Raw genomic sequence first — 26490 nt, forward strand, 5'->3', positions numbered from 1 at the left:
GGAGTTTATTTTAAAATTTTGTATTTCTTTGAAAGATTAAGTAGGGTGTACCTTTAATGCTTTTCAGAGTTCCACATTACGTTTTTGCTTATGATGCAGCAAGACTGTAAAACTGAGTATGTGAAATATGATTGAAAATGAGTTGTGTTATTTTCCTTTTCAATTACTACATTTTTCTTTCTTTTTTCTTCTTTTTGTTCTTCCAGATTTCTATTGGTGCTGGTTTGTTTAATTTTCAGTGTTCTGTCCACTATAGAACATTATGCAGAATTTGCCACTGGGACACTGTTTTGGATGGTAAGTGATCTAAGTATTGAATAAAATGGCTGTAATGTAATGCTGTGTTTAGATCTTGGATGAAAAATTGAACTAGGCAAGGCTAAAACTGAAATTATTAATTTGTTAAGTCACAATTATTAATTTGTTTAGACACTCCTGCAAGATCATCTACACATTAACATGTCCTATTGCATTAAGTGGGTCTTGCCCTTGAATAGCCATGTCAAGGCTTCTACTATGAGGCTACAGTTTTGTATTCTCTTCAGAATAAAGGTGCAACTACACTTGGAAAAATGTGGGAAATACTATGGGTTTTTGGCAAGCTGATTTGCATCCCCCCCTTTTTTTGCTCATGGATATGTGACATTAGACTCTAAGTTACACATTCAAAATACGGAAATTCCTTTAATATCTCCAATTTTCCTGAATAGATCTCTGGTTTCTCCTTTTCTATTATTTTCCTCTATTTCTTTGCATTGTTCATTTAAGAGGGCCCTTTTGTCTCTGCTTGCTATTCTTTGGAAGTCTGCATTCAGTTTTCTGTAACTTTCCCTATCTCCCTTGGACTTTGTTTCCATTCTCTTCTCTGCTATTTGTAAGACCTCGTTGGATAGCCACTTTGCTTTCTTGCATTTCCTTTTCTTTGGAATGGTTTTTGTTGCTGCCTCCTGTACAATGTTACGAGCCTCTATCCATAGTTCTTCAGGCACTCTGTCCACCAAATCTAGTTCATTAAATCTGTTCTTTACTTCCACTGTGTGTTCATAAGGGATTTGGTTTAGATTATACCTGACTAGCCCACTGTTTTTTCCTACTTTCTTCTGTTTAAGCTTGAGTTTTGCTATAAGAAGTTGATGATCAGAGCCATAATCAGCTCCAGGTCTTGTTTTTGCTGACTGTATAGAACTTCTCCATCTTTGGCTGCAGAGAATATATTCAAACTGATTTCAGGATCGCCCATCTGGTGATTTCCATGTATAGAGTCGCCTCTTGTGTTGTTGGAAAAGAGTGTTTGTGATGACCAGCTTGTTCTCTTGACAAACCTCTATTAGCCTTTGCCCTGCTTTGTTTTGAACTCCAAGGCCAAACTTACCTGTTGTTCCTTTTATCTCTTGACTCCCTACTTTAGCAGTCCAGTCCCCTATAATGAGAAGAACATCTTTCTTTGGTGTCAGTTCTAGAAGGTGTTGTGAGTCTTCATAGAACTGGTCAATTTCAGTCTCCTCAGCATTGGTGGTTGGTGCATAAAATTGGATTACTGTGATCTTGAAAGGTCTGCCTTGGATTTGTATTGAAATCATTCTATCCTTTTTTAGATTATATCCCATTACAGCTTTTCCCACTCTTTTGTTGACTATGAGGGCTACTCCATTCCTTCTATGGGCTTCTTGCCCACAATAGGAGATACAATAATCATCTGAGCTGAATTTGCCCATTCCTGTCCATTTTAGTTCACTGACACCCAGGATGTCAATGTTTATTCTTGTCATCTCCTGTTTGACCACATCCAGCTTCCCAAGGTTCATAGATCTTACATTCCAGGTTCCTATGCAGTATTCTTCTTTGCAGCATCGGACTTTCCTTTCACTTCCAGGCACGTCCGCAACTGAGCGTCCTTTCGGCTTTGGCCTAACCACGTCATTAGCACTGGAGCTACTTGTACTTGTCCTCTGCTTTTCCTCAGTAGTATTTTGGATGCCTTCCAACTTGAGGGGCCCATCTTCCAGCGTCATATCTTTTATCCTTTTGTTTCTGTTCATGGGGTATTCTTGGCAAAGATACTGGAGTGGCTTGCCAGTTCCTGCTCCAGGTGGATTACGTTTAGTCAAAACTCTCCACTATGATCTGTCCATCTAAGGGTGTCCCTGCACATCATAGCACATAGCTTCTCTGAGTCACTCAAGCCACTTCGCCATGACAAGGCAGCATTCCAATTTTTTACGTTTCATAAAAAGTAAGCAAAAATAATGCAAAGAAATAGAGGAAAATAATAGAAAAGGAAAAACCAGAGATCTGTTCATGAAATTTGGAGATATTAAAGTAACATTTTGTGCAAAGATGGACATGATAAAGGACAAAAATGGTAGGGACCTAACAGAAGCAGAAGACATCAAGAAGAGGTGGCAAGAATACACAGAGGAATTATACCCGAAAGATTTGGATGTCCCTCAAGGTTGCTGACCTTGAGCCAGACATCCTGGAGAGTGAAGTCAAGTAGGCCTTAGAAAGCATGGCTAACAACAAGGCCAGTGGAGGTGATGGCATTCTAGTTGAACCATTTAAAATCTTAAAAGATGATGCTGTTAAGGTGCTACATTCAATATGCCAGCAAGTTTGGAAAACTCAGCAGTGGCCAGAGGACTGGAAAACATCAGTCTACATCCCAATCCCAAAGAAGGGCAGTGCCAAAGAATGCTCCAACTACCATACAATTGCACTCATTTCACACGCTAGCAAGGTTATGCTCAAAATCTTCCAAGGTAGGCTTCAGCAGTATGTGGACCGAGAACTCCCAGAAGTATAAGCTGGATTTCGAAGGGGCAGAGGAACTAGAGACCAAATTGTTAACATGCACTGGATTATGCAGAAAGCCAGAGAGTTCCAGAGAAACATCTGCTTTTGCTTCATTGACTATGCAAAAGCCTTTGACTGTGTGGGCCACAGCAAACTTTGGCAAGTCCTTAAAGAAATGGGAGTGCCTGACCACCTTATCTATCTCCTGAGAAACCTATTCATGGGAGATGGCTGGACAGTGTCACCGAAGCTACCAAGATGAGTTTGATCAAACTCTGGGAGGCAGTGGAAGCAGGCGGGCCTAGCGTGCTCTGGTCCATGGGGTCATGAAGAGTTGGACACGACTAAACAACAACAACAATATGGAAATTAATCTGTTGTGTTGGAGCAGGGATGATTAACTTGTCAACTTTAGCCAGATCTGTGACACATGGCAATCTCTGCAGCCCCTAAGCTAGTTTGCTGATTTCAAATATGGTGGAAGGTGGTGTCTCACCACTTTTGTTAGGAAAAGATTCAATCACCAGTTCTGTAGATTTTTCTTTGTGGAGTGGAAGTGGAGCACCATCATGTTCTGTGTAGCGGGCAGGGAAATGCCTTGACTTTGCCTTGACAGTGAACCTCAGTGCTCATCTATTCAGATAATTCAGATAATTTTAAGCATATATTAAAACATTTTTTAAAAAATGAAATAAAAATTAAAAATGTTATGGCACCTTAGAGACTATTAAATTTCAGTGAGAGCTTTTGTGGACACAACCACTTCTTCAGATATATTAAAATGAAGCAAAACCACAGGTATATATAGGATAGCACAGGAAATGGATTAGCAAAATGACACTATTGGCACAAGTCATTGACAGTAAGTATACGGATAACATAGATATCCTGGTTTCAGTGGATGGTCCTGAAGTTCCTATGAGGTGTGAAGTAGCATGAAAGCTCACATTGAAATATAACAGTATTTAAGGTGCCACAACCTTTTGGCGTTTTTATTCCATTGAAAAAATTATATGGATATGGTTGTACAGACTAATATGGGTACTTCCTTGAAAATTCCAGATGCAAAACTGATTCTTATAGCTAATGTTAAGCTGATTCAGTGCCCCCTTACCTAGAAATAAGCCTCTGGTAGGTATTACTGGCATTGTTTTTTAAACTGGGTTCAACTTTGAAATAAAGCTATAGAAAAGGTTTCAGATTTGAGTATGGTTGAAGCCCCATCACCAGTGTGTCCTCTACTGCATTTTCTGTACTGGTCTATGGAGCTTGACTGGTAAAATAATTATCATTCATTATGGCAACAGCCATCTATGTACTCATCAATTTCTAAAGCAAACAAAAGAGGTAATAGTCAACACACCCACTGGGTCTCTCTTCTTAACTGTAATGGTTCCAAAATGTTTCTTCCAACAAACCTTGGAAACTGATTTCTCTAAATCCTCTGAATCCACTTAGAAAGTATATACCATTCCACACAAACAAATGATTCTGCCTATTCTAAATGTACTGGTTCTACTTTATTACATGCTTTTTCCAGCAATTAAGAATGAAGTTCTCTCCAGTTTCTGTTATTTGAGTTTATTTACAGTATTTTCTAACTTCTACAAGACAACTTGTCTGATTATAATCAGTGCATTTATGCTTACCTTTTTCAAAGGTTCATATTTTATGACCACAGTTTAGCAAAGCTGTCTGTTTATGAGATTCAGCAGTGGCAGGATTTTTTTTTCTAGTTTAGGAGTAAAAATTGCTGTAGATTCTTGCCATGACTAAGAAAATTTACACTGAAAAAAAGCATTCATTGCTTTGCATAAAGAACATAATAGATATTTATATTGGTTTTTTTTTAAAAAACAAGATGTGATATTGCATTTTTAAAAAGATTGTACTACCCATGTAATGTTTTTATTATGGAGCTTATACTGGTGTCAAATAAGGACCAAATCCAGCCTGCCTCCTGGTGCCATCTGGCCCTTCACCTATCAGTGGAGAGAAGGTACAGATGAGCACTACCTGTGATGAGGGCAGCAAGCATTTGTGTTTCTTAAGATTTTGGTCTGCTGTCTCGCACCTCCTAATAAATCTGATTCTTCAGCAAAACTAGTTCCTAGTGGAGGCTATAGTGTTCTTCAGCAGGCTTAATGCACATGAAGTATGTAAGCAAATCTCTTCCTTTTCATAGACTTGAGCCAGGATAACTGAAAAAAGCATCCTTCCAGAGTGCATTGTTCAGTCCCAGCCTATTCTGTCAAGCATCAAGTTACATTACTTACACTTCTACTTTGCTTTACATAGAGCAGTGATTAAGAACATTTATGCCTGTTCCTTTCATTATGTAACTTCTTACAATTGAAGGGTTTGGGGCTAAAGCCCATTTTCATTCATAGAACTAGGGTGGCATAAGGGATAGAGCATCAGATTAAGACTCAAGAGATCTGGATTCAGCTCCCCTCTTGGCCATGGAAACTCACTGAGCAATGACAGTGGTAAACCACTCTTTGGGCATCTCATGTGCTTTGAAAACCCTGTTAGGTTGCCCTAACTCAGAAGTGACTTGACAGTAAATCATGTGCCATACCATGTAATATCACACCATACCATTTTTATTAAAAACCTGACTTTGTTCTGTGTTTAAACTACAACTCTCAGTCCACAGAAGAGCTTTGAGAGACAAATCCAAGTCATGCCTAAATCAAACTGAAAGAATCAACTAGAGAAAACTCACAGAATTTTTGAATTTAGGGTTCTAACAAATCACCTCTTCTTAGATCCTTCCCTACTCAGAACAGACCCCTAAGGGGAAATGTGACTTCTGTGGATTCATGAAATGTGTTTGTTAGTTTGAGGAACTCAAATGATATACTTGCACTTTGAAATTCTGGATATTGTACCCTGCTTTTGAGCAGGAAAATGGAGTAGCACAAGACTTATTTTAAAGGCTTATTAATTAGAGTGGACCCTTGACTTACAGACGGCTCGACTTACAGACTTTTTGAGTTACAGACTTCTCTGGCCGCAAAATTTAGATTCGACTTGCAGCTGGAGAATCGACCTACAGACTAGAAAAAAAAAACCAAAATGGAACAAAAACGGAACAAAAATGGTGGGTTATGGGATTAATCGGTTTTCAATGCATTGTAGGTCAATGGAGACTCAACCTACAGACTTTTCGAGCTGCAGCCACTGTTCCAATATGGATTAATTCTGTAAGTAGAGGGTCCACTGTAAGGCCAAAAAGCAGTATGTCAAAAATATAAAATTCTAGCCACTAATATATAATAAAAACTAAATGTTACTTATCTAAAAAGAATCATAAGCACATTAATCAATAATTAAAAATTATTAAGACACATCAGAAGAATATCTCTTATCCTTGGATGAAGTATAGTGCCTACCAGGATATAAGAATCCTTCAGTTTCCTCTCCTCTCCTAAAACCCTATCTGAAGGGTTTCCTGCATTACCAGCAGGAAAAAGGATGCTAAACTTCATATAACAAAGGGCAGCCTGAATGTTGACGACAGCAATGGCAGCAGTCAGGATGGTCTACAGGGTACTCTCTTATGCTCAAAAAACCACTTCTCTGTTTGAGGAGTGGTTAACTAATGAAAAAAGGAGTCAGCTTCTGGGATTTTCTGTTTTCTTCATGTCACTTTGTGAAACACATTGAGCAGAACAGGGTATCCTGTAGACCACCTTGACTGCTGCCATTGGTGTTGCCAACATTCAGGCTGCCCTTTACTGTGTAAAGGTTGGCACCCTTTTTCCTGCTGGCAGTGTGAGCATGATATTGTGCAACAATGTCAGACCATTTCCTGACAGGTTGAATCATAGATACTGAAGTACAATATCCCACATTCGTAAACCAGAGGATTTTTTTTTTAAAAAATAATTGAATATGATCCAATGAATATGATCCAATTAGAGCTCATAAGCATCTTAACAATAATATTATCTATTTTCATTTTGTCTATTTTTCATTGTGTCTATGTTTCTGGGATTTCTCCCTCATGAGGAACATCAGTTGTGTCATTGTCTATCACCTAACAGGGAAAATTCCTTATCACTCTTCTTAGTACAAGCAATCTGCTGTTGAAGGCTAAGCTGACGTTAAACAAAATACATACTGACCTAGACTGGGCAATTGATAATATACAGTATATGAACGTTTGCTGCTAAAGACACATTTATTGTCTTCTGTAGCCACCTTGTGGAACAAGGAGGTACAGCAAGAGGGAAAAATAAATATTGAAATTAGTTTTACAGATGATGCTATAGAGCAGCTATTCTCAACCTTTTTTTGTTTTTGACCCAGTCCATAAACACATTATATATATAGTATGTACGTATGTATGTATGCATGCATCTGTGTGTGTGTGTGTGTGTATGAGAGAATATAAAAGCAAAGTGTGCTGGTTATATACCTATATACTGCCTCATAGCACTTTAGCACTCTCTGGGCAGTTTTACAAGTTGCAGGCTACACATTGCCCCCAGTGAGTTAGGTAGTCATCATTTTACAATCTTCAGAAGTATGGAAGGCTAAGTGAACCTTGGGCTGGCTATCTGGGATTAAACCCTGGGTCATGAGCAGAGTTTTGGCTGCAGTACAGCAGTTTAACCACTGCACCACAAGGCTCCTTCCTACATAAAACAACAGGTTTTCAGCCACTGATTTAATGGGTTAGCTTTAGTTAGGATTACCAATTAGATTCAGGCCCATGTGTTTAGAAACAAATTGTGTTTATAATGTGAAGGTGACATTTTGAATGCAGAAGAGACCTATGAATCAATCATGCCCATAAAAGTTCTGGGATTGGAAGTCAATGGCCAGGATCCTGTTGCTGATTTATGTTTACACCAGGGAAATTACATAAATCTCAGCAGCATATTCTTGCTCATTACCAAGGTGCTGGTTGCATTCCTGGATGTCCCCAATTATATGATTGGATGCATTCCTAGGAACATAACAAGCACCTTATTAATGAGCAGATGTTTGCCACCAAGAGATGCCCTTTTCTTTGCGTAAGCATACATTGGTATTGTCGATTTTTAATATTTGATCAGGTCTGCTTTATTAGTCACTTAAAAAATGATGCAAAACCAAACCTGTAATATTATGGTCTGTTTTGTACAGCAGTGCAGAAATCTGGTAGGTGTTCTGTGGATGCCAGCTCACTGAACATATATTTCAAATTCCCTAGTTTTGGAAAGACAATCTACAGCCTCCACCCGCCCCCGTGAAAAACAGTTCAATTTCTTGATGGATTAAGCAGAAGCAAATTAACCTCCCAACCTTTCTGTAGCCCTTCTCAGATCATTGTTCAGTGGGCAATGAATAGAGGGATTAAATATATGGCCCACATACACTGAGCTGAACTTTGGGGCATAGCTTATATGTGAGGATTACTTTCACACTGCCAGCCACTCAGCCTTTTCATGGTTTGCTATACTCTGACTTCCCAATTGTGTCTCTGTTGGTGTATGTGTATGAGATAGAGCTGGCATCATGATGTCATTCAATCAGAGAATGGCTCCACTAATGAACGACATTTTGTGCTTGCAGGAGTGATTGTTAAAGAGTTTTTTTCAACTGTGTGCATGTATGTGTCTATTCTTACTTCTGGAGGCAGTGGTAGAGAAGGAGGCTGGGACCCAGGCTGTATCTTGGCACTGACCAAATTATTTCTGTTGATATAACCTGGAGGGGGTGGTTTTCTTTCTTCCTGCACCCACCCATCCTCAAAATCTGTCCCTTGTTATTTTGATTGTAATTTTGAGGCCAAAAGGTAGAATATTAAAAGAAATGGGGGTGGGAGAGTCAATTATATTATTAATTATATTTAACATAGTTCTATACCTTTGTTTACCTTCATTGTTCTCCAGGTAGTTGAAATATAATCAAATTGTTATAAAAGTGTAATGTATATACCCATAAGTCTAAATCATCTTCTTTAATTTCAGGAAATTGTCCTAGTGGTGTTCTTTGGTGCTGAATATGTGGTAAGACTCTGGTCTGCAGGTTGCAGAAGCAAATACGTTGGTATTAAAGGAAGAATACGTTTTGCTAGGAAGCCTATTTCAATAATAGGTAAGACCTTCATTAAATATCAAAGCCTTTGTTGGCATCAAGTCCTTGGCTGTTTTCAGTTATCACAGGAATAATGTTGGCTCTGTGAACATTTGAGTTGTCAAATGCTTCTAGATAGATATTCGTAAATAAAACCGCTTGGCAGTAGTAATCATAATATATGTCCTTAATTAATAAAATGTTAGATGGCCTGAGGAAATTCATGATTCTCTTACCTTTAGCTTCTGTCCTTGTAAAGATAAGGAACATCATGCTGAACCATTTATTTTCAATTCTAGTCTTTTCTCTCTGAAACGTGCAGAAAATTGCAAGCTCAAATGCAATTGAAAAGCTAAGAGGAAAACACTGCCCGACTCAGTGGGGATTCTGCAGATGGCAATAGTAACTGAATGCACTGGAGCCTAGTAGTTTCAAAAAAAGAATTCATTGTGGTGATGGGGGTATACAGGAATAAAGGGATTTGGGGACTAAAACTGAGAGAAGAGTCTGAAATAGGCCGAAGGGCATGATCCACATAGCATGCTGCAGTGGCAAGGTTTAACAGCAGTCCTGGAGGCTGCAGCCCTTTGGGAGTATGTCCTAAGAAATCGGTGGCACTCAGCTGAGAACTAGGTGCATATGATAGAAGCAGGACTTGGCATGGATCAGCATACTTGCGTATGCTGTGGTAGTGAGGATTTAAAATGCAGATCAGGAATGGAGAGTTTCGTACTGCTGGATGGATCACTGCTTTAGGTATCTGGCTGCAGATCCAGAGGTTGTCAGTTCAGTCCTCACTGTGCCTCCCAGGTTTCAGTGATCAATAGGGTCCCTTCCAGTTCTGCAGTTCTAAGATGATTATTATTATTATTATTATTATCAGCAGTATTTATTTATTTATTTGACTTCTATGTCACCTGCACTCTGCAAGAGTCACTACTACCACTACCACCACCACCACCACCACCACCACTACTACTACTAGCACTACTACTACTAGCACTACTACCACTACCACTACCACTACCACTACTACTAGTGGTGGTGGTGGTGGTGGTGGTGGTGGTGGTGGTCCCTTAGTGTAGATAGCCTAAGACCACATATGCATTTCAGCAAGAAACTTAAATTGATTGTCCTTGTTTCAACTGTGAGAATTAGGTAACATTTGTGCTGCACTGTGGCTAAAAATATTAGGCCAATTTTCCTTAGCAGATTGCAAAGAAAGCAGTGGCACTGATGGAGTTGCAAGTTTTGAGCTGCGTTCACTGGGAGTCAATGGATCTCTACATTTAAGGAAAAGAAAGTTGTACAAGTTGTATTAAAGCAGTTCCAAAAGTGATTCTGGTCTTCACAGTTAGGGTGTTTCCTAGCATCCTAAGAACTTTTTTGTCTTACCACTCACCAGAGAACTTGTGAATAGTTAAATAATTCACATTTGATGGTTGTTGTGTGTTTTTCGGGCTCTTTGGCCGTCTTCTGAAGGTTGTTCTTCCTGACGTTTCACCAGTCTCTGTGGCCGGCATCTTCAGAGGAATAGGAGTAGGAACTCTGTCAATGCTCCTGTTCCTCTGAAGATGCCGGCCACAGAGACTGGCGCAACATCAGGAAGAACAACCTTCAGAATATGGCCAAAGAGCCAGAAAAGCCCACAACAACCATCAGATCCAGGCCGTGAAAGCCTTCGAGAATACAATTCACATTTGCTTAACACCTTAAAATGTTCAAAGCAGTTAATGTACAACATTTCAAAACATTTGCAATAGTCTTATAGATCGGATCAGTATAATTGTACCCCTTATTGCACATGCAGGAACAGTTGACAGAAAGTTGTCTGAGTAAGAGGTCAGCTACATGGGAGTTTATTGCACTCTGCTGTCCCATGCTGGAACAGTTGGAATCACTCTAAAAATGTTGACTACACAACATTTTTATTAGAGCATTCCAACTTGTCCCTAATGAAGACCAATCTGTCCCTGGTTTATCTAAGGTTGGGGTCTACTATTTATTGGGAAAAATTAAGGATCGGTCCAAATGAACAGTTTTCTTTATGTGTGATAAGGTTTATATTTCAACAGCATATATACACTGGAAACATGATATTGAAAACTGCATTGACTTAGTAATGGTGCTGAGGATTTTTGAATAGTTCTGCCATCCTACCTTCATTGAATTGCATTTCCCCAAGTGCCATGGGGATTGATAGTGTTTACTAAACCAGTTTAACTCTGAAGAATGGATATGTCTCTAGAGGTTACTAGCTTTCTCGCTCTGTTCCTAGAAGTGACTGAAATTAGGTGCCTGTGCCAAAAACTGTAGCCAAAACGTAGCATAATGATCAGTTGTAACTCTAGAGACATAAAATTGCTTTGGGTTTTTTTAATTAATGATTTTCATCATTTAAAAAAATAATAATCATTGTGGTGAAAGCATATTGATTTTCTCTCACTGTTATATGTAATCCGTCAGAAACTGAAGATAAATAAGCAGAGATGACAGAAGAAAGAATACTTTCACAATGTTATCTTTGAAAAATCCACCAATTTTGGTGGAAGGTTTCCTCCTTAAGTTTGGATGCTTTTAAAATGCATTAATGCTTTTCAATATCTATCAACAGATCTGATTGTCGTTATAGCTTCTATTATTGTTCTGAGTGTAGGATCAAACGGACAAGTGTTTGCTACATCTGCAATAAGGTATGTCACACATTGTTTGCTGCATTGATGACAGAACATTTAGAAATCTGCTGCTAGTGAGATTTTTGAGTAAAATCTGCCAAAATGTCTTAGCAGTTACATGATGTTATGACCCGACCAGATAGGCGGGATATAAATAAAATAAAATAAAATAAAATAAAATAAATAAATAAATAGCCTTCATTTCTAAACCATTATAGTTCCTGTTCCTGTTATAACACCTAAAAAGCTTTGCACCACACTATTTCTCTTGCACTAGATATGCCAAGGGCTTCGTATTCTACTGACTGTGCCCTACAGTCTAGAAACAGACAGGGAAACAGCAGAAGAAGAGAAGGGAGAAGGAGGCAGAGAAAAGGAGAAGGAAAATATGTGATTGTTCACACACATAATTCAACTTCATTACAACATTAGGTCTAGAAAGGGTGTACCAAAGCTTTCTAGAAAGAACAAGGATTTCAAAGGATTTGAAATAATGGAAGTAAGGTCGTGGTACAGAGGCATTCTGGGAGACAGTTCCAGATAGAAAGTACATCAAGGGAGAAAAAGAGGAGAAGCGTTAGAGAGCAGGACACATGTTGTCCATTACGTTTCAGTATATTTTGCTATCTCTAACTATTTGCCCAAAGGATTTGGTATTATCTGAAAGACATCCTGGGAATCAAACGTGTATGTTCATGCATCAAGATGGATGATCTCAGACTGTGTTATCAGTATCCACAATAACATTCTTGTCACCTAGTGGTGAGAGCTTCCCAGCTATTGAGAAGATGTATTCAGGCATAACAATGTTTACTAGTATATGCAGTTACATATCCCATGTATGTTGCTGTGGGGAAAGCATATGCTGTATGTACTGCAAAAGGAATCAAGATAATTGTGGAGATTATAAATTGAAGATGAAAGGCAGCAGAACCACCTGGAGCCACAAGGAGCTATGGTGGGAACAAGAGGGTGGGATGGTAGTTGCTGGTCTCTCCCAATGACTGTCCCAGTTAAATATAAATTCAAAGACAGATATAATATTAAAATGGAGAGAAAAATAATATTTCTCTTGCAAGTCAAATGGTGAGCATAAATACTTGCTATGCCTTCATTAAGAATTTGAGGAGTTTCTGGGAACCAGGTAAAATTGACCTCAGGAACTCGATCTCTCCCACATTAGCAGTCTCTACCCTGTAAATTATGTATTTGGTTGATTGTACTGGAATGCTCCCAAATCCCCTGAGAGCACTCAGAACAAATATCTGGAAACTGGCAAGAACTTTTGTGGATTCTCCATGGTAAAATATATTCAAAATTCATTTTCTTAAAGGGGGATCCGGTTTCTGCAGATACTTCGCATGCTTCATGTAGATCGACAGGGGGGCACCTGGAGGCTCTTGGGATCTGTTGTCTTCATACATCGTCAGGTATTCTGTATGAAAAGTGTATTGAGTATGAGTGAAAAGCAGTTCAGACAGGAGGAGAATTCTTCTTATCGAGCAGGTTGAAAGAATAGCATTGTTGCTTTGCATGATAATATTTCACCTGTCCTGTTTATTGAACACTCTAAAAATCAACAAAAGGGTTATATAAATAAAATGTATTGTGAAACAAAAGGCAAAAAACTATTATGTACATAATTTAGTCTGGTTCAGTGTCTATTCAGTGCTTCTTGGCTTGTCTCTTGTATTCATTAAATGGAGCACTTCTTGTCACTGTCCAGCAATAGCCTGCAAGCATTCATGGAAGGGCTCCATTTGCCCTGAAACTGTTGCAATGTCATGGTGAAATTGCTGGCTGTGCTTGTCACTCACTTCTCTGCAGTTTGGTGGGAAAAAAAATCTAAATGAGAGTGCAAAAAATGTATTTTAATGACATGTTGTATCCAAGGCTTTTGTACGCCTGGAGGAAGTTTTCCACCAACAACCTGTAGCTGTTTCTGAGAAAATTTATTGCCACTAACTGGAAGGCTTTCCATGCTGTCTTTTCCTTGCCATGCAATGCATGGTCAAATGCATCATCTCAAACAAGTTCATGAATCTGAGGACAAACAAGGACACCTTCTTTTTTCTTAGCTTCACTTAACCTTGGAAATTTTCCATGGAGGTACTTGAGAGCTGCTTGCATTTTGTCCATGTCCTTGACAAAGTTGTTCATCAGACCCAGCTTGATGTGTAAGAGTGATAACAAAATCTTCCTTTCTTCAACAAGTGGTGAAATCTCAACACTTTTTCTCCCAGGCTCCAATGACTGTCAGAGCTGCGTATCTGTTTTGATGTAGTGGGAATCTCTTGCACAACTGTCCCATTCGCAGAAAAAACAGCAGTAATTTGTGTGTTCAATCTGCAGACCAAGCAAGAGAGCAACAGCCTTCACATCACCACAAAGCTACCACTGATGTTGGTCATAGTTTATGCAGCTCCAAAGTTCTTTCATGTTGTCATACGGTTCATTCATATGGGCTGCATGATCAACTGGAATTGATGGCAAAACATTGCCATTATGCAGCAAAACAGCTTTAAGACTTTTTTCAATGAATCAATGAACAGTCTCCACTCATCTGGATCGTGAACAATATTGAGGGCTGCTGTCACACCATCAATGTTATGGCAGGCTAAAATTGTTCTGCCTAAAAAGCAAGTACTGTCAAAACCCAGTCATAGATTTATTACTAGATCCAGTCAGTGATGTGTTTTAGTCATTTGTGGTTTAAATTGAGGTCCTTTCCCATTATAACTCACTTATCCTTCACCGTTCCCAAGTCAAGGGTTGCATATACTAACCCAATAGCATATCTTGAAAACTAGAGCCAATCAACAATTTAAAGCATCATTTTCATTCTCAGTGACCCAGAATTAGTAAAGTTGGATTAGATTTATTTAAGAAGCATTTTGGCTGTAGACCAGTGTTATTTGCATCTGGCTCCAAACTTGTCCAGAATCTGTTCAGTGGTTGGGCAATGAAGGCTTTCCATCATGTTAGGATTTGAGTTGATTTGGGACAGGAGCCGGAATTTGTATATTTTTGCTTTTGAAAAACACAGTGTTAGTAGAGTTGGTTGTATCTGCAGGCAGCAAATATAAAATAAATGGTAGGCCCAGTTCAACACAACTACAGTGTATTCACTTGCTAAATCTGAATCATTATTCATATCCTTCAGTGGCACTCAAATACATTGTGTATAACTGTGTTTGGTCTCAGTTTTCATAAAATTGAAATATTTGCTGTAATATAATATCTAGCTGTAATACAATATCTATTCCCCAAAAAGCTAGCCCTGGAAACAATTCATTTTGCGGTCTTGCATATGGTCTCTGTGAATTTGAGCAGGAATAGAGTACAGTGGAACCTCAACTTACAAACTTAATTCATATTGGATCGGTGTTCGTACATCAAAACATTCTCAAGTCGAAGCAAAATTCCCCATAGGAGCACATTGAAAACCATTTAATCCATTCTGGCTGGTTTTGGTTCTTATGTAGAGGCGCCGTTCGCAGGTAGAGGCATTAGTTCCCATAGGAACTAATGCAAAGCCAGTTAATCCGTACTCTACCACTAGGGGGAGATTTTTTTCTTTTTTCTTCTTTTGACCTAAGATGAACTTAGGTCAAAAAAAGGGCAGGAAAGGAGGGAGGGAGGGAACATCTTGTAAACACAAGACCTTTTAACCAAAGGACCCTTAGCACTTTTTAGTTTTAAAAAGGGGCAGGAGAACACCTTTTAAACAGAACACGTTTTTTCTGTTCGTAAGTCAAAGTTCCGTTCACAAGTTGAAGCAAAATTTTGCAAACAGAGCAGTTTGTAAATCGAAATGTTCGCAGGTAGGGACATTCATAAATTGAGGTTCCACTGTATTCCCATATCCAGGATTAGAGACCAAATTGCTAACATGTGCTGGATTATGGAGAAAGCTAGAGAGTTCCAGAAAAACATCTACTTCTGCTTCACTGACTACCCAAAAGCCTTTGACTGTGTGGACCACAACAAACTATGACAAGTTCTTAAAGAAATGGGAGTGCCTGACCACCTTATCTGTCTCCTGATAAATCTGTATGTGGGACAGGAAGCAACAGTTAGAACTGGATATGGAACAACCGATTGGTTTAAAATTGGTAAAGTACGACAAGGCTGTGTATTGTCTCCCTGCTTATTCAACTTATATGCAGAATACATCATGCGAAAGGCTGGACTGGAGGAATCCCAAACTGGATTTAAGATTGCCAGAAGAAATATCAACAACCTCCGATATGCCACTCTGATGGCAGAAAGATCATGGCCACATTAAAGAACCTCTTAATGAAGGTGAAAAAGGAGAGTGCAAAAAATGGTCTGAAGCTCAACATCAAAAAAAAACCAAGATCATGGCCACTGGTCCCATCACCTCCTGGGAAATAGAAGGGGAAGATATGGAGGCAGTGACAGAGTTTACCTTCTGGGGCTACATGATCACTGCAGATGGTGAGAGCAGCCACAAAATTAAAAGATCCCTGCTTCTTAGGAGGAAAGGGATGACAAACCTCAACAGCATCTTAAAAAGCAGAGACATCACCTTTCTGACAAAGGTCAGCATAGTCAAAGCTATGGTTTTTCCAGTCGTGATGTATGGAAAGTGATTTTTTGGCTGAGCAGTTAAATCAATTTTTCAGCCGTTTTGAGGTGGAAACAGGAACAACCATTATTCCAGCACCTACTGTCTATAATACATCACTAGAATCTACCATTGACAGACAACCACTACTACTGCAGATTTCAGATGTGAGACGCGCTTTTCAGAATATTAACGTTTGAAAAGCAGCTGGACCAGATGGAATCACGGGACGAGTTGTTAGGGGCTGTGCTGCAGAATTAGCTGGAGTTTTTATGGATATTTTCAATCTATCCTTGTTGCAGTGTTCTGTCCCCACTTGCCTGAAGACATCTATTATAGTACCAGTCCCCAAGCAGTCAGCTATGGTATCTCTCAATGACTATAGACCAGTAGCTTTAACATCTGTTATTATGAAATGTTTTGAGAGATTGGTGCTGGATTACATTAAGGCTAGACTTCCACCTTCTTTGGACCAATGGCAATTTGCATACAGGAGAAATAGATCTACTGATGATGCTGTGTTCATTGTACTCCATACTGTATTGAGCCACTTAAACAACAGGGAACTTATGCGAGGCTGTTCTTTGTGGATTATAGCTCTTCTTTTAATACCATTCTACCAAATAGGTTGTTTTTTAAAATGATCAACCTGGGATTACCTCAGAAGATCTGTATGTGGATAAAGGACTTTCTGACAGATAGGCCACAGTCAGTAAGGATGGGATCTCACCATTCTTCAACCCTGGTACTAAGTACAGGAGCTCCCCAGGGCTGTGTGCTAAGTCCCTTCCTCTATTCCCTGTACACACATGACTGCACCCCACTGTATAACAACGACACAATTATTAAATTTGTGGATGATACGACAGTGGTGGGGCTCATAAATAAAAACAATGAGTCTGCTTATAGAAAGGAAGTACAAGGGTTAATACTTTGGTGTAAAGAAAATCATCTCACACTTAACATCAAAAAAAACTAAAGAACTCATAATTGATTTTAGGAGGAAGAGAAATGTACATTTACCACTGTACATAAATGGCGAGGAAGTGGAGAGAGTTGGTAGTTTTAAATTTCTGGGCACTTACATCTCAGACGACCTCTCATGGAATATAAATGCCAACATGCTAGTGAAGAAGGCACAGAAGAGGCTGTATTTCCTGAGAATGCTCAGCAAGTTAAATTTATCTCAGCATTTACTTCTGTCATACTATTGTAGCACCATTGAGAGTGTCCTAACCTATGGCATTCTGGCATGGTTTGGGAGTAGTTCTGTAGCGGACAAAAAAGCTCTACAGAGAACCATTAAAATTGCCCAGAATATCATCGGGCTCCAGCTACCAGCCCTGGATGACATCTTCACATCCCGCTGTCTGAGGAAGTCACACAGCATCCTGAGAGACTCTTCCCATCCTGCTTATAACTTTTTTGAACTGTTGCTGTCTGGCAGAAGATATAGAACAATTAAGACTCGGACCACACATTTTCTGAATAGTTTTTATCCCAGAGCTATAATTGCACTTAATAATGAGCTTAAAGACCACCAGTAGTGAATAGTTAGTTGGACTGTGTTACTTGGCCTGCGGTGTAGATGTTTGTATTTTTAGTGGGGACTTTTAGTGGGTGGGGAGTGTTTGGGGAATTTTATGTGTGTGCATGTGTCTGGTCTCTGAGTGTCTGTGAATTTCATTGTATGGCTATACTGTGTATATACTTACAATGGCAATAAATAAAATAAAATAAAATAAAATAAAATAAAATAAAAATGGAAGTGAGAGCTGGACCGTTAAGAAGGCTGACTGCCAAATAATTGATGCTTTTGAATTGTGGTGCTGGAGGAGACCCTTGAGTCCCCTGGACTACATGGAGAACAAACCTATCCATTCTAAAGGAAAGCAACCCTGAGTGTTCACTGGAAGGACAGATCCTGAAGCTGAGGCTCCAATACTTTGGCCATCTCATGAGAAGAATAAAGGAAAAGACCCTGATGTTGGGAAAGTGTGAAGGCAAGAGGAGAAGGGGACGACAGGGGATCAGATGGTGGGATAGTGTCACTGAAGTTACCAACATGAATTTGACCAAATTTGGGAGGCGGTGGAAGACAGGAGGGCCTGGCGTGCTCTGGTCCATGGGGTCACGAAGAGTCGGACACAACTAAATGACTAAACAACAACAATATCTAGGATATGCTGCAGGTAGGCACAAAATCAGTGTCTGCAATACACCAGAATGCTTATGGATTTCACAAAGTTTACAGTTGCAGAAGGAGATAACAGGGTTTACAAGAAAGTTAATACGACCGGTATAGCGAGATGAGATGAGTGACAGAGAGAAGAAGCAGATAGGGGAAGATGATGTAGTTGGGGAGAAGAAGATGCTATCCCAGGTTAGGCAGGTTCTCATCATTACTATTTCCTAAGTAGATCTTTGAATTATATTTATATAATACTTTATCATATTCTCTTAGAAAATTCTGTGTTATGTTAACGTAAATCTTAGTACACGCCTTCATGTTTCTGATTGTATGTTTCCCCACAAATGTATAGACATAACTTCCTATCTGCTTTCAGTTCAGATGCTTCCTAATAAAATGATGTTTCTATGGCCATCTTCTTTCCTATGTAATGTCAGTCATCCTTCACAATCTTGTTTTCAACCTTGATTCCTGCTTAGTTTCACTGCAAACCATACTATTTACCACTAGAGATGGGGACGACTCATCATTTTGGTGAGTCGTCCCGCTTTGTGAGTCATCAGAAGTTGACCACTCACGAAGCACGAAGTTGCCCCCATTAAGCGACAAAGTTATCCGTCAATTTGTGGGGAGGTTATTAAAAAACCTACTCTGATCCCACCCCCCAGTGCCACCGCTACCTCCCACTGCCACCGCTGCCACCACCACCCACCACCACACCACCACCGCCCCCTGCCAACACCCCCTTACTGTAATTGTTGCTACCATTGCTGAGGCCTCCATCAGGCATCCGCAGCTATAGCATATAAAAAGGGAAATTAGCTGACCTTTGCAAACATTGCAGCTGCGGATTCATTTAGGGTAGGGAAGCTGCAGCTGCCATCTTTGCAGCCTGGATTCCCTTAAGGCAGGCTAAGGGAATCCAGGCTGCCCTTTGCAAAGATGGCAGCTGCAGCTTCCCTACCCTAAATGAATCTGCAGCCACCATCTTTGCAAAGGGCAGCCAGTTTCCCTTTCTACAGGCCGTGGCTTTGGATGCCTGATGGAGGTTTCGGCAGTGGCAGCAACAATTACAGTAAAGGGGTGTGGGCAGGGGTGGGGGGCTAAAGTAGTGAGAGGAAGGGGGTAGGCTATGGGGGTTGGATGTGGGGGTGGGTGGCTGCCTATCGTCTTGTCAATCTGCTGATCGACGGCCAGCAGGCAGAATGGTGTTTTTTAATTACGAAGAACGAATAAAAATGGGAAAATATTCATTGATCCGTATTTGTTGGGACTTAAAATTTGATGACTACAGATTGATGCAAATCAGCTATTTTCGTCAAAAAAGCCAATCGGTTTTTATATCCATCCCCATCTCTATTTACCACTCATTTCTGTTGTGAGTTCTGCTTCCTGTTCTAAAACTCTTCTCCCAAACAAAAGGGAGATGCAGTGGTGCCTCGCTTAGCGATGTTAATTGGTTCCAAAAAACATTTCTATGGGAAAACATCGCTAAGCGAAACACCATTTCCCATAGGAATGCATTGAAAACCGGATAATCTGTTCCAGTGGGAACGGATTACTATCCTTAAGCAAAAATCGCCATAGGAAACATCGCTAAGCGAAAGGTGGTTCCCCCATTGGAATGCATTGAATAGGTTTCAATGCATTTCAATGGTTTTGACAGGTCCATTTTCGCTATTTTTAAAGTGTCTTAAAATGTTCAAAAACTGTTTAAAATGCTTGGAATAGTTAGTGCACCTTGTAAAACCTTTGCAAACTTAATTTGGCTTTGTTCTGAGTCTTCGTTAATTTTTGGTGAATTCCCCCCCCCATTGGAATGCATTGAACTGTAGGTCAAACTGTAGGTCAAACCTACAGTTCAATGCATTCCAATGGGGGGGAAATTCACCAAAAATTAACGAAGACTCGGAACAAAGCCAAATTAAGTTTGCAAAGGTTTTACAAGGTGCACTAACGATTCCAAGCATTTTAAACAGTTTTTGAACATTTTAAGACACACTTAAAATAGCGAAAACGGACATTGCTAAGCAAAACAGGGGGACCTAAACTGTCATCGCTAAGCGAAGGAAGGTCCCCATTGGAAACATCACTAAACGGAGTGCAAGTTCGCTCCAAAAACCTCATCGCTAAGCAAATACATCGTTAAACGAGGCAATAGCTAAGCGAGGCACCACTGTACAAACAAGTTCTCCTTGTCACTCAGGAGACAGAAACAGTGATGCAGGATGTGAGGAAGGCTTCCAGATTTGCAATGTGTAAGTACTCCTGGATCAGGCCCTGCTTCCAAACAGCCAGTTGGCAGACATGAACATTTTATCACCATAATCTTCTATGCTCAATGACACACATTTATAAAGAAACAGCACTTAACCTCTGTAATTCATACTCTGTCACATCCAGATCAGAGTACTGTAATCCAGTTCTTCAACAGCAGCCCCAAGACGTCAGTTCCAATACCTTATTCGTAAGGTTACCCTCAGAGACAAAACTGAAGCCACAGTTGGCTAAAAATATGGCGGCCACAGTTTTGGTTAATGCTAGTAGATCGTGTCATGTTACACCAATTGTATAACAACTTCACTAAGGGATCTTCCACTCAAGGCAACATTTCCTCCTTCCTTTCTCCCATCTGGTTGCAAAGAAATGCAGGTTTTACCACATCCATACCCTTTGAAAATCCACTTGTTTTAAAACCTTTCCCCTTTATGAAATCTTAGAGAAACCTCACAAATGTTTTAGAGATCCAATTTTCTGTTGAAGATTCTCTTCTGGGTCTTTATTTGTTAATTGAAATCCTATACAAATAAACCATGCTGAGCAATGAAATGAAAAGCAAAGAAAGTCACAAAAAAGCATTGGACTGAAACAGTCCTTGTGTCATGTGGATGGTGGGAAAAATACTGATAGGATCAGTGCAGAACTTGGCATTTTTACAAGAACAAATACTCTGTCTGGATAAGCCCTAGATCACTAAATTAATTCCATGATTAATTCAGATTGTTGATTTTGACCTTTAAAAGCCCCAGCCAGTCTGAGACCAGAACAGTTCCAGAAATGCCTTTCTCCACTATAAGACCCAACTGAACAACTTCACTCATCTTCTGAGGCTGTGCCTTGAGTTGCTACACAGTCAAAAATGTGGAGTTCTGGGTTTAAGAACCTTTTTTTCTCCATTTATATTACCCAACAGCCTCCCATTGCTGACACTAAAATAGAAGTCTTAGCTTGCAGGTGCTACAAAGCCTCCCCCTACCCATTTTTGCTTTAGTGCCTCACTCCATTGTTATTCATTTTTTCATAAGCAATAAATAAAGTTTTATTTTGTTGAGGCTTTGCAGAGTGCAAATCTTAAAATAATTTTAGGCTGTTGCTTGCTTTCTTTAGTTTTCAGGCTTCTGATTTGTTTCTGTGCTATAACACAAGTTTCTTTCCGATGACTGATATTAGTATTTTAGTCTTGATTGAAAGCAGTTTTTAATATCGTTATAAGGAAGTAGGGTACAAGTACATGTTAATAAGGAATAAGCAACTTAATAAATAATAAAGGAAATTAAAAAGTAAAAGCATTTTTGCAACGGTGTGAACTTCTAATTGCTAATTATGCTTTGTTTCCTTTTAGGAGTTGATAACCACACTGTATATTGGATTCTTGGGACTGATCTTCTCATCGTATTTCGTCTATCTTGCTGAGAAAGATGCAGTGGATGAGGAGGGGCAAACCGGGTTCTCCAGCTACGCAGATGCTCTCTGGTGGGGTGTGGTAAGTGCCTTTCTTCCTTGGATTCAATCCTACAGGGTTATTTCTCTCTGAAATATTTAGAACTACAGATTTAATCATTTTCAGTGGGTGAATGAGGAACTAGAAGCAAGATAATTAGTACTGAACTATTTCAAGAAGGCTCCCTCCCAGTGCTTTTTAAAAAGACCTCCTTGTCTGCATTCCTATGGCTCTGGGAAGGAGCTGGATTTGTCTGTCTACAGATTAAACAATTCAGAGGCAATGCAACTGAAGTCTTCAGACAGTAGAGGGATTATCATGCAGATAATAGAAAAAAAATGTTTTCTGTCACTGCAGAGACTGGCACCAGAAACAATGGGCTCAAATGATTTTGAATAAACTGTAGGGATAACATCTTGATGATATAAGCTGTTTGGTGTTGGAACAGATTGTACCAGACAGTGATGTACAGTACTGGCTTTCATAAAAACTTTTTAAGCAGAGGCTTGATGGCCACCTATCAGGGTTCAAGGTTCCTGTATTTGACAGTAGATTTCTTGTAGTGGCAGGGAGTTCAGTTTGAAGATGGTTGAGGTCCTTCTTAGTTCTGTAATTACTGTATGTAACTGTGAATTATTGATTTGAATATAATGAACATTTTTAAGAGCAAAGAATATCAAGTTAAATAGTTCTTTAATCCAACTACCCAAAATGTCTTTCAAATCTTTGGCTATTTTGTGTGGAAAATCTTGAACTTGGATCATTCCCTCCCCCCCCCTTTTTTTTGGCTGCTCTTGGGTATGTTGTAGCTTGGATGAGGAAGGTTGAACTTGAGCTAAAATGATTCCCCATCTTAACGTAGAGCCTCATGTGGTCTCTCCCACTGAGTTTTGTTCCTGGCTTCACAATTAGTCTTGTACACACAATAAAAGTAAGCCAAATGCATCTGCCCCCTCTGCCTGTGCTTTAGTTTTTTAAAAATCCAGTCAGATGAACTGGAGTCTGCTCTGAAGATCTGGCTAGGGACAGTTCTGCCTCAACTTGAACTTTGTTATTTATATAGATAAACCAAGAAGCTGTACTATAAGCCTAGGCATTTGCTAGAAAAGTGAGGGAACATAAAGTTGGGACTTGCTTCCTTCCCCAATTGAAGCCAAGTCCCATTTCTCCCCTAAAATATATGAAATATATACTAATCTATACATTGGAAGTAATTTAGTGTATCCTACTAGGATGTTAGAGCTACATTCTTGTATTTCTAAGTACCATATATGGGTGTAAAATCTAGATAGTAAAAAAAGCTGACAGGAAAAAATGATTTGTTTGAAATGTGGTGATGGAGGAGAGTTTTGCAGATACCTTGGATTGCTAGAAAGCTGAAAGGTAGCTCCTAGATCAAATCAAGCCTGAACTATGTCTGGAGGCAAAAATGTTAAAACCAGAGCTGTTGTACTTTAAGCACATTAAGAAAAGGCAGGATTCTCTGGAAAAGATAATAATGCTGGGAAAAGTGGAAGGCAAAAGGAAAAGAGGGAAACCAAATGTGAGATGGATACTCCCTAAAGAAGCCACAGGTTTGAGTTTACAAGAGCTGAAGAGGACTGCTGAGGACAGGGCATTTTGGAGATTGCTCATTCATAGGGTCTTCATAAGTTGAGGGCTGACGATGGCACTTAACAACAAAAACTAATCAGAACTGTAGACATCCACTTTCAGCACCAGACAAAGAGAATGGGCATTCTGAAAGTTTGAGCCCTAACAGGATTAGGTACATCTGGTACGAGAGAACAGGAATTGAATATAAAGTTTGGGGGAAATGTACTAATTCAGGAAACCTTTATGTGAATTATTTTTTATCAATTGAATAGGTGACAGTCACAACTATTGGCTATGGTGACAAGGTGCCACAGACATGGATTGGCAAAACGATAGCATCCTGTTTCTCTGTATTCGCCATCTCTTTCTTTGCCCTTCCAGCGGTGAGTGGAACAAATTGTTTTATATTTCAAAATTCTAAATTTTGGTAATCGTTTTTTTTAAATGATGAAACAAGGCAGAAGCTGATTCTACAAATAATCCATGTTAGGGTGTGACTAAACAGTGAGGGAAATGCAAATCAACTTGCATTCTCTCACTGTGAAGTTCCACTGGGACATTTGATTCTCTTCGATATAAGTGGCCACACAGACAGAAGAGAGAGAAAAAATCCTTCTAATGATCGTTCCATTTGAAGTGCCACTAGGTGGTGTAATTCAAAGGGACTGCTTTAAGAAGGCTTTCCATCCTCAGTGACTCTATTTCCTCATCTTGTTTTGCCCGCCACATAGCTTGTTGAACTGTAATGAATAAATAAATAAACAGGACGTCCACTCAGGAGAAGCTGTTCAAAAAGAAAAGTCTTGGGAGGTTTTGCTGCCACTGCTTGTGTTTGTGTGCTCTCTTTCTTTCCTGGTCCTCCCTTTTGAGACAGAAGGTGAGGGGAAAGGTGCTTTGCTTCAGCACTGCTTTGTATGTGTGTGTGTGTGTGTCCCTGGTTCTTCTTTCCTTTCTGCATTAGATAAAGTGAGGGGGTTCAACTCTTCCCCCCCCCCCCGTGCCAAGCTAGTATATCAATGAAATGACTCAGTGCTAAACTCGTTTATTCAGAATATATATGGGCAGTTGTGGTAACATGGGCAGTTGTGGCATTATGTTTAGGGACTGCAGGAATACTCACTCCCATGATCTGTCCCAAGTGTCCCAGAATATATATATACACACATATATAGATCAGCCAAGCTGATCTAGTACTAAACTAGTAGTATTTCTTATCAATTGATAAAAGATCATGGGAGTGAGTATTCCTGCAGTCCCTAAACATAATGCCACAACTGCCCATGTCACCACAACACACAGACATGCCTCCCTATCATTTTACAGAATGAAACAACGGTTCACATGGGGAAAAGTCATTTAGAGTTGTTCCAACTTGAAAAACGTAGTACCCTCCAGCAGCAGAGGAAAAAAACATGTCAGGAACAAAAAGAGTCAGACAGATTCAAATTGTTCTTTGTGTCATGTGACCAGTAAAAAAAATAGAATTCATCTGTTTTATACCCGCAGCAAATCCCATGGTATTTGACTGTGTATTTGCAGCCTTAGTGTTGGGAAGATGTGATTCAGGTAGGCTTTCACATCTGAAAAATCAGAGTTCAGAGAAATCCTATGTTTGAGACTAGAACGCCAACAGTAAAAGAAGGTAGTCTGATATATAAATTCTGGGTGGTTACAGGAGCTCCTGCTGTGAGACTTACATACCATCAGCCACCCTTAAGGATTTTCTTCTTCTCATAGCAAGTTATTTGCCCTCACGCACCTCATTGAAAACAAGCTACACTGTACATTTACTGTACAGTACACATAGTTTGAGATACCCAGCCTGGTGTAGTGGATACGTAGAGTGATGGACTAGGACTCTGGAAACCAAGGTTTGAATCCCTGCTCAGTTATGGAAACTCACTTGCACAATGAAACTAGTAAAACCACTCCTTAAATACCTTACTTATCTTGAAATCCTGATTAGGGTCACTAAAAGTCAGTTCTGACTTGATGGAACATAACTATAAGTAGTTTATAAGTGAGTGTCAGGGAAGGAAAGCTCACTGGAAATTCCATAACTCATCTTATTTCTTCAGCATTAATGGAAGTTTTCTTTAACAGTTATTTATCTATTGGCTTTCAGGGCATCTTGGGTTCTGGCTTTGCACTAAAAGTACAACAGAAACAACGTCAAAAACACTTCAGCAGGCAAATACCTGCAGCAGCATCTCTAATTCAGGTAAATACATGATTGTTAATATTTTAACATCCCAAGAACGGAAACTAGTAGAGCAATACTCTAATTGTGCTGGCGTTAACTAGGGAGGGATTGACTCATGATTCAGTAGCTCAGATGCTTTCAGGTTTGTGGGAGGCTGTCGAAGTGAAATTAGCATAGATTACCATGGATATTAACATTAACATGTATCTCAACCTCGGGTCTCCAGATGTTCTTGGACTAAAATTCCCAGAAACCTTCACCACTAGCTGCACTGGCTAAGAATTCTGGGAGTTGTAGTTCAGAACATCTGGGGAATCAAGGTTGGGTACCCGTGCTCAAGGTGGAGCCCTTCTTAAAATAAAGTTACAACAGGCTGGGTGAGTAGAAGTCAGCAGCAGTAAGGAGGCACAAAGCTGTTGCTGTGAGACATATTGGTGACCAATGCATCACTAAAAAAATTTGCGTAACATTTACATAAACTGACGTACACGTTTAGAAAATCATGACCATTCTTTGAACAGAAATGTTTTGCATCTCATCACAGCGGAGAAGACGGTGAGCCCATTAAGTTTTGCTATCCTGGAGTTAAGTGTCGACGGGCAACGTCATAGTCTTTGCTTTAGGTTTTTTACCTTTCAGGGAGACTTG

The 26490-nt window shown here is 39.6% G+C and overlaps 1 protein-coding gene across 1 annotated transcript in view; it reads left to right on the forward strand.

Moving 5' to 3' along the window:
• Positions 1 to 26490, forward strand: part of LOC110074991 (potassium voltage-gated channel subfamily KQT member 1) — a 535131-nt gene that overhangs the window by 57327 nt on the left and 451314 nt on the right. Inside the window, exons 3-9 of the mRNA XM_078394146.1 lie at positions 207 to 297; positions 8760 to 8886; positions 11480 to 11558; positions 12874 to 12970; positions 21945 to 22085; positions 23912 to 24022; positions 25765 to 25860. Coding sequence (XP_078250272.1) covers positions 207 to 297; positions 8760 to 8886; positions 11480 to 11558; positions 12874 to 12970; positions 21945 to 22085; positions 23912 to 24022; positions 25765 to 25860 — 742 coding nt within the window. The remainder of the gene's footprint in view (positions 1 to 206; positions 298 to 8759; positions 8887 to 11479; positions 11559 to 12873; positions 12971 to 21944; positions 22086 to 23911; positions 24023 to 25764; positions 25861 to 26490) is intronic.

The sequence above is a fragment of the Pogona vitticeps genome, chromosome 5 (assembly GCF_051106095.1).
Source record: "Pogona vitticeps strain Pit_001003342236 chromosome 5, PviZW2.1, whole genome shotgun sequence".
Taxonomy (NCBI): domain Eukaryota; kingdom Metazoa; phylum Chordata; class Lepidosauria; order Squamata; family Agamidae; genus Pogona; species Pogona vitticeps.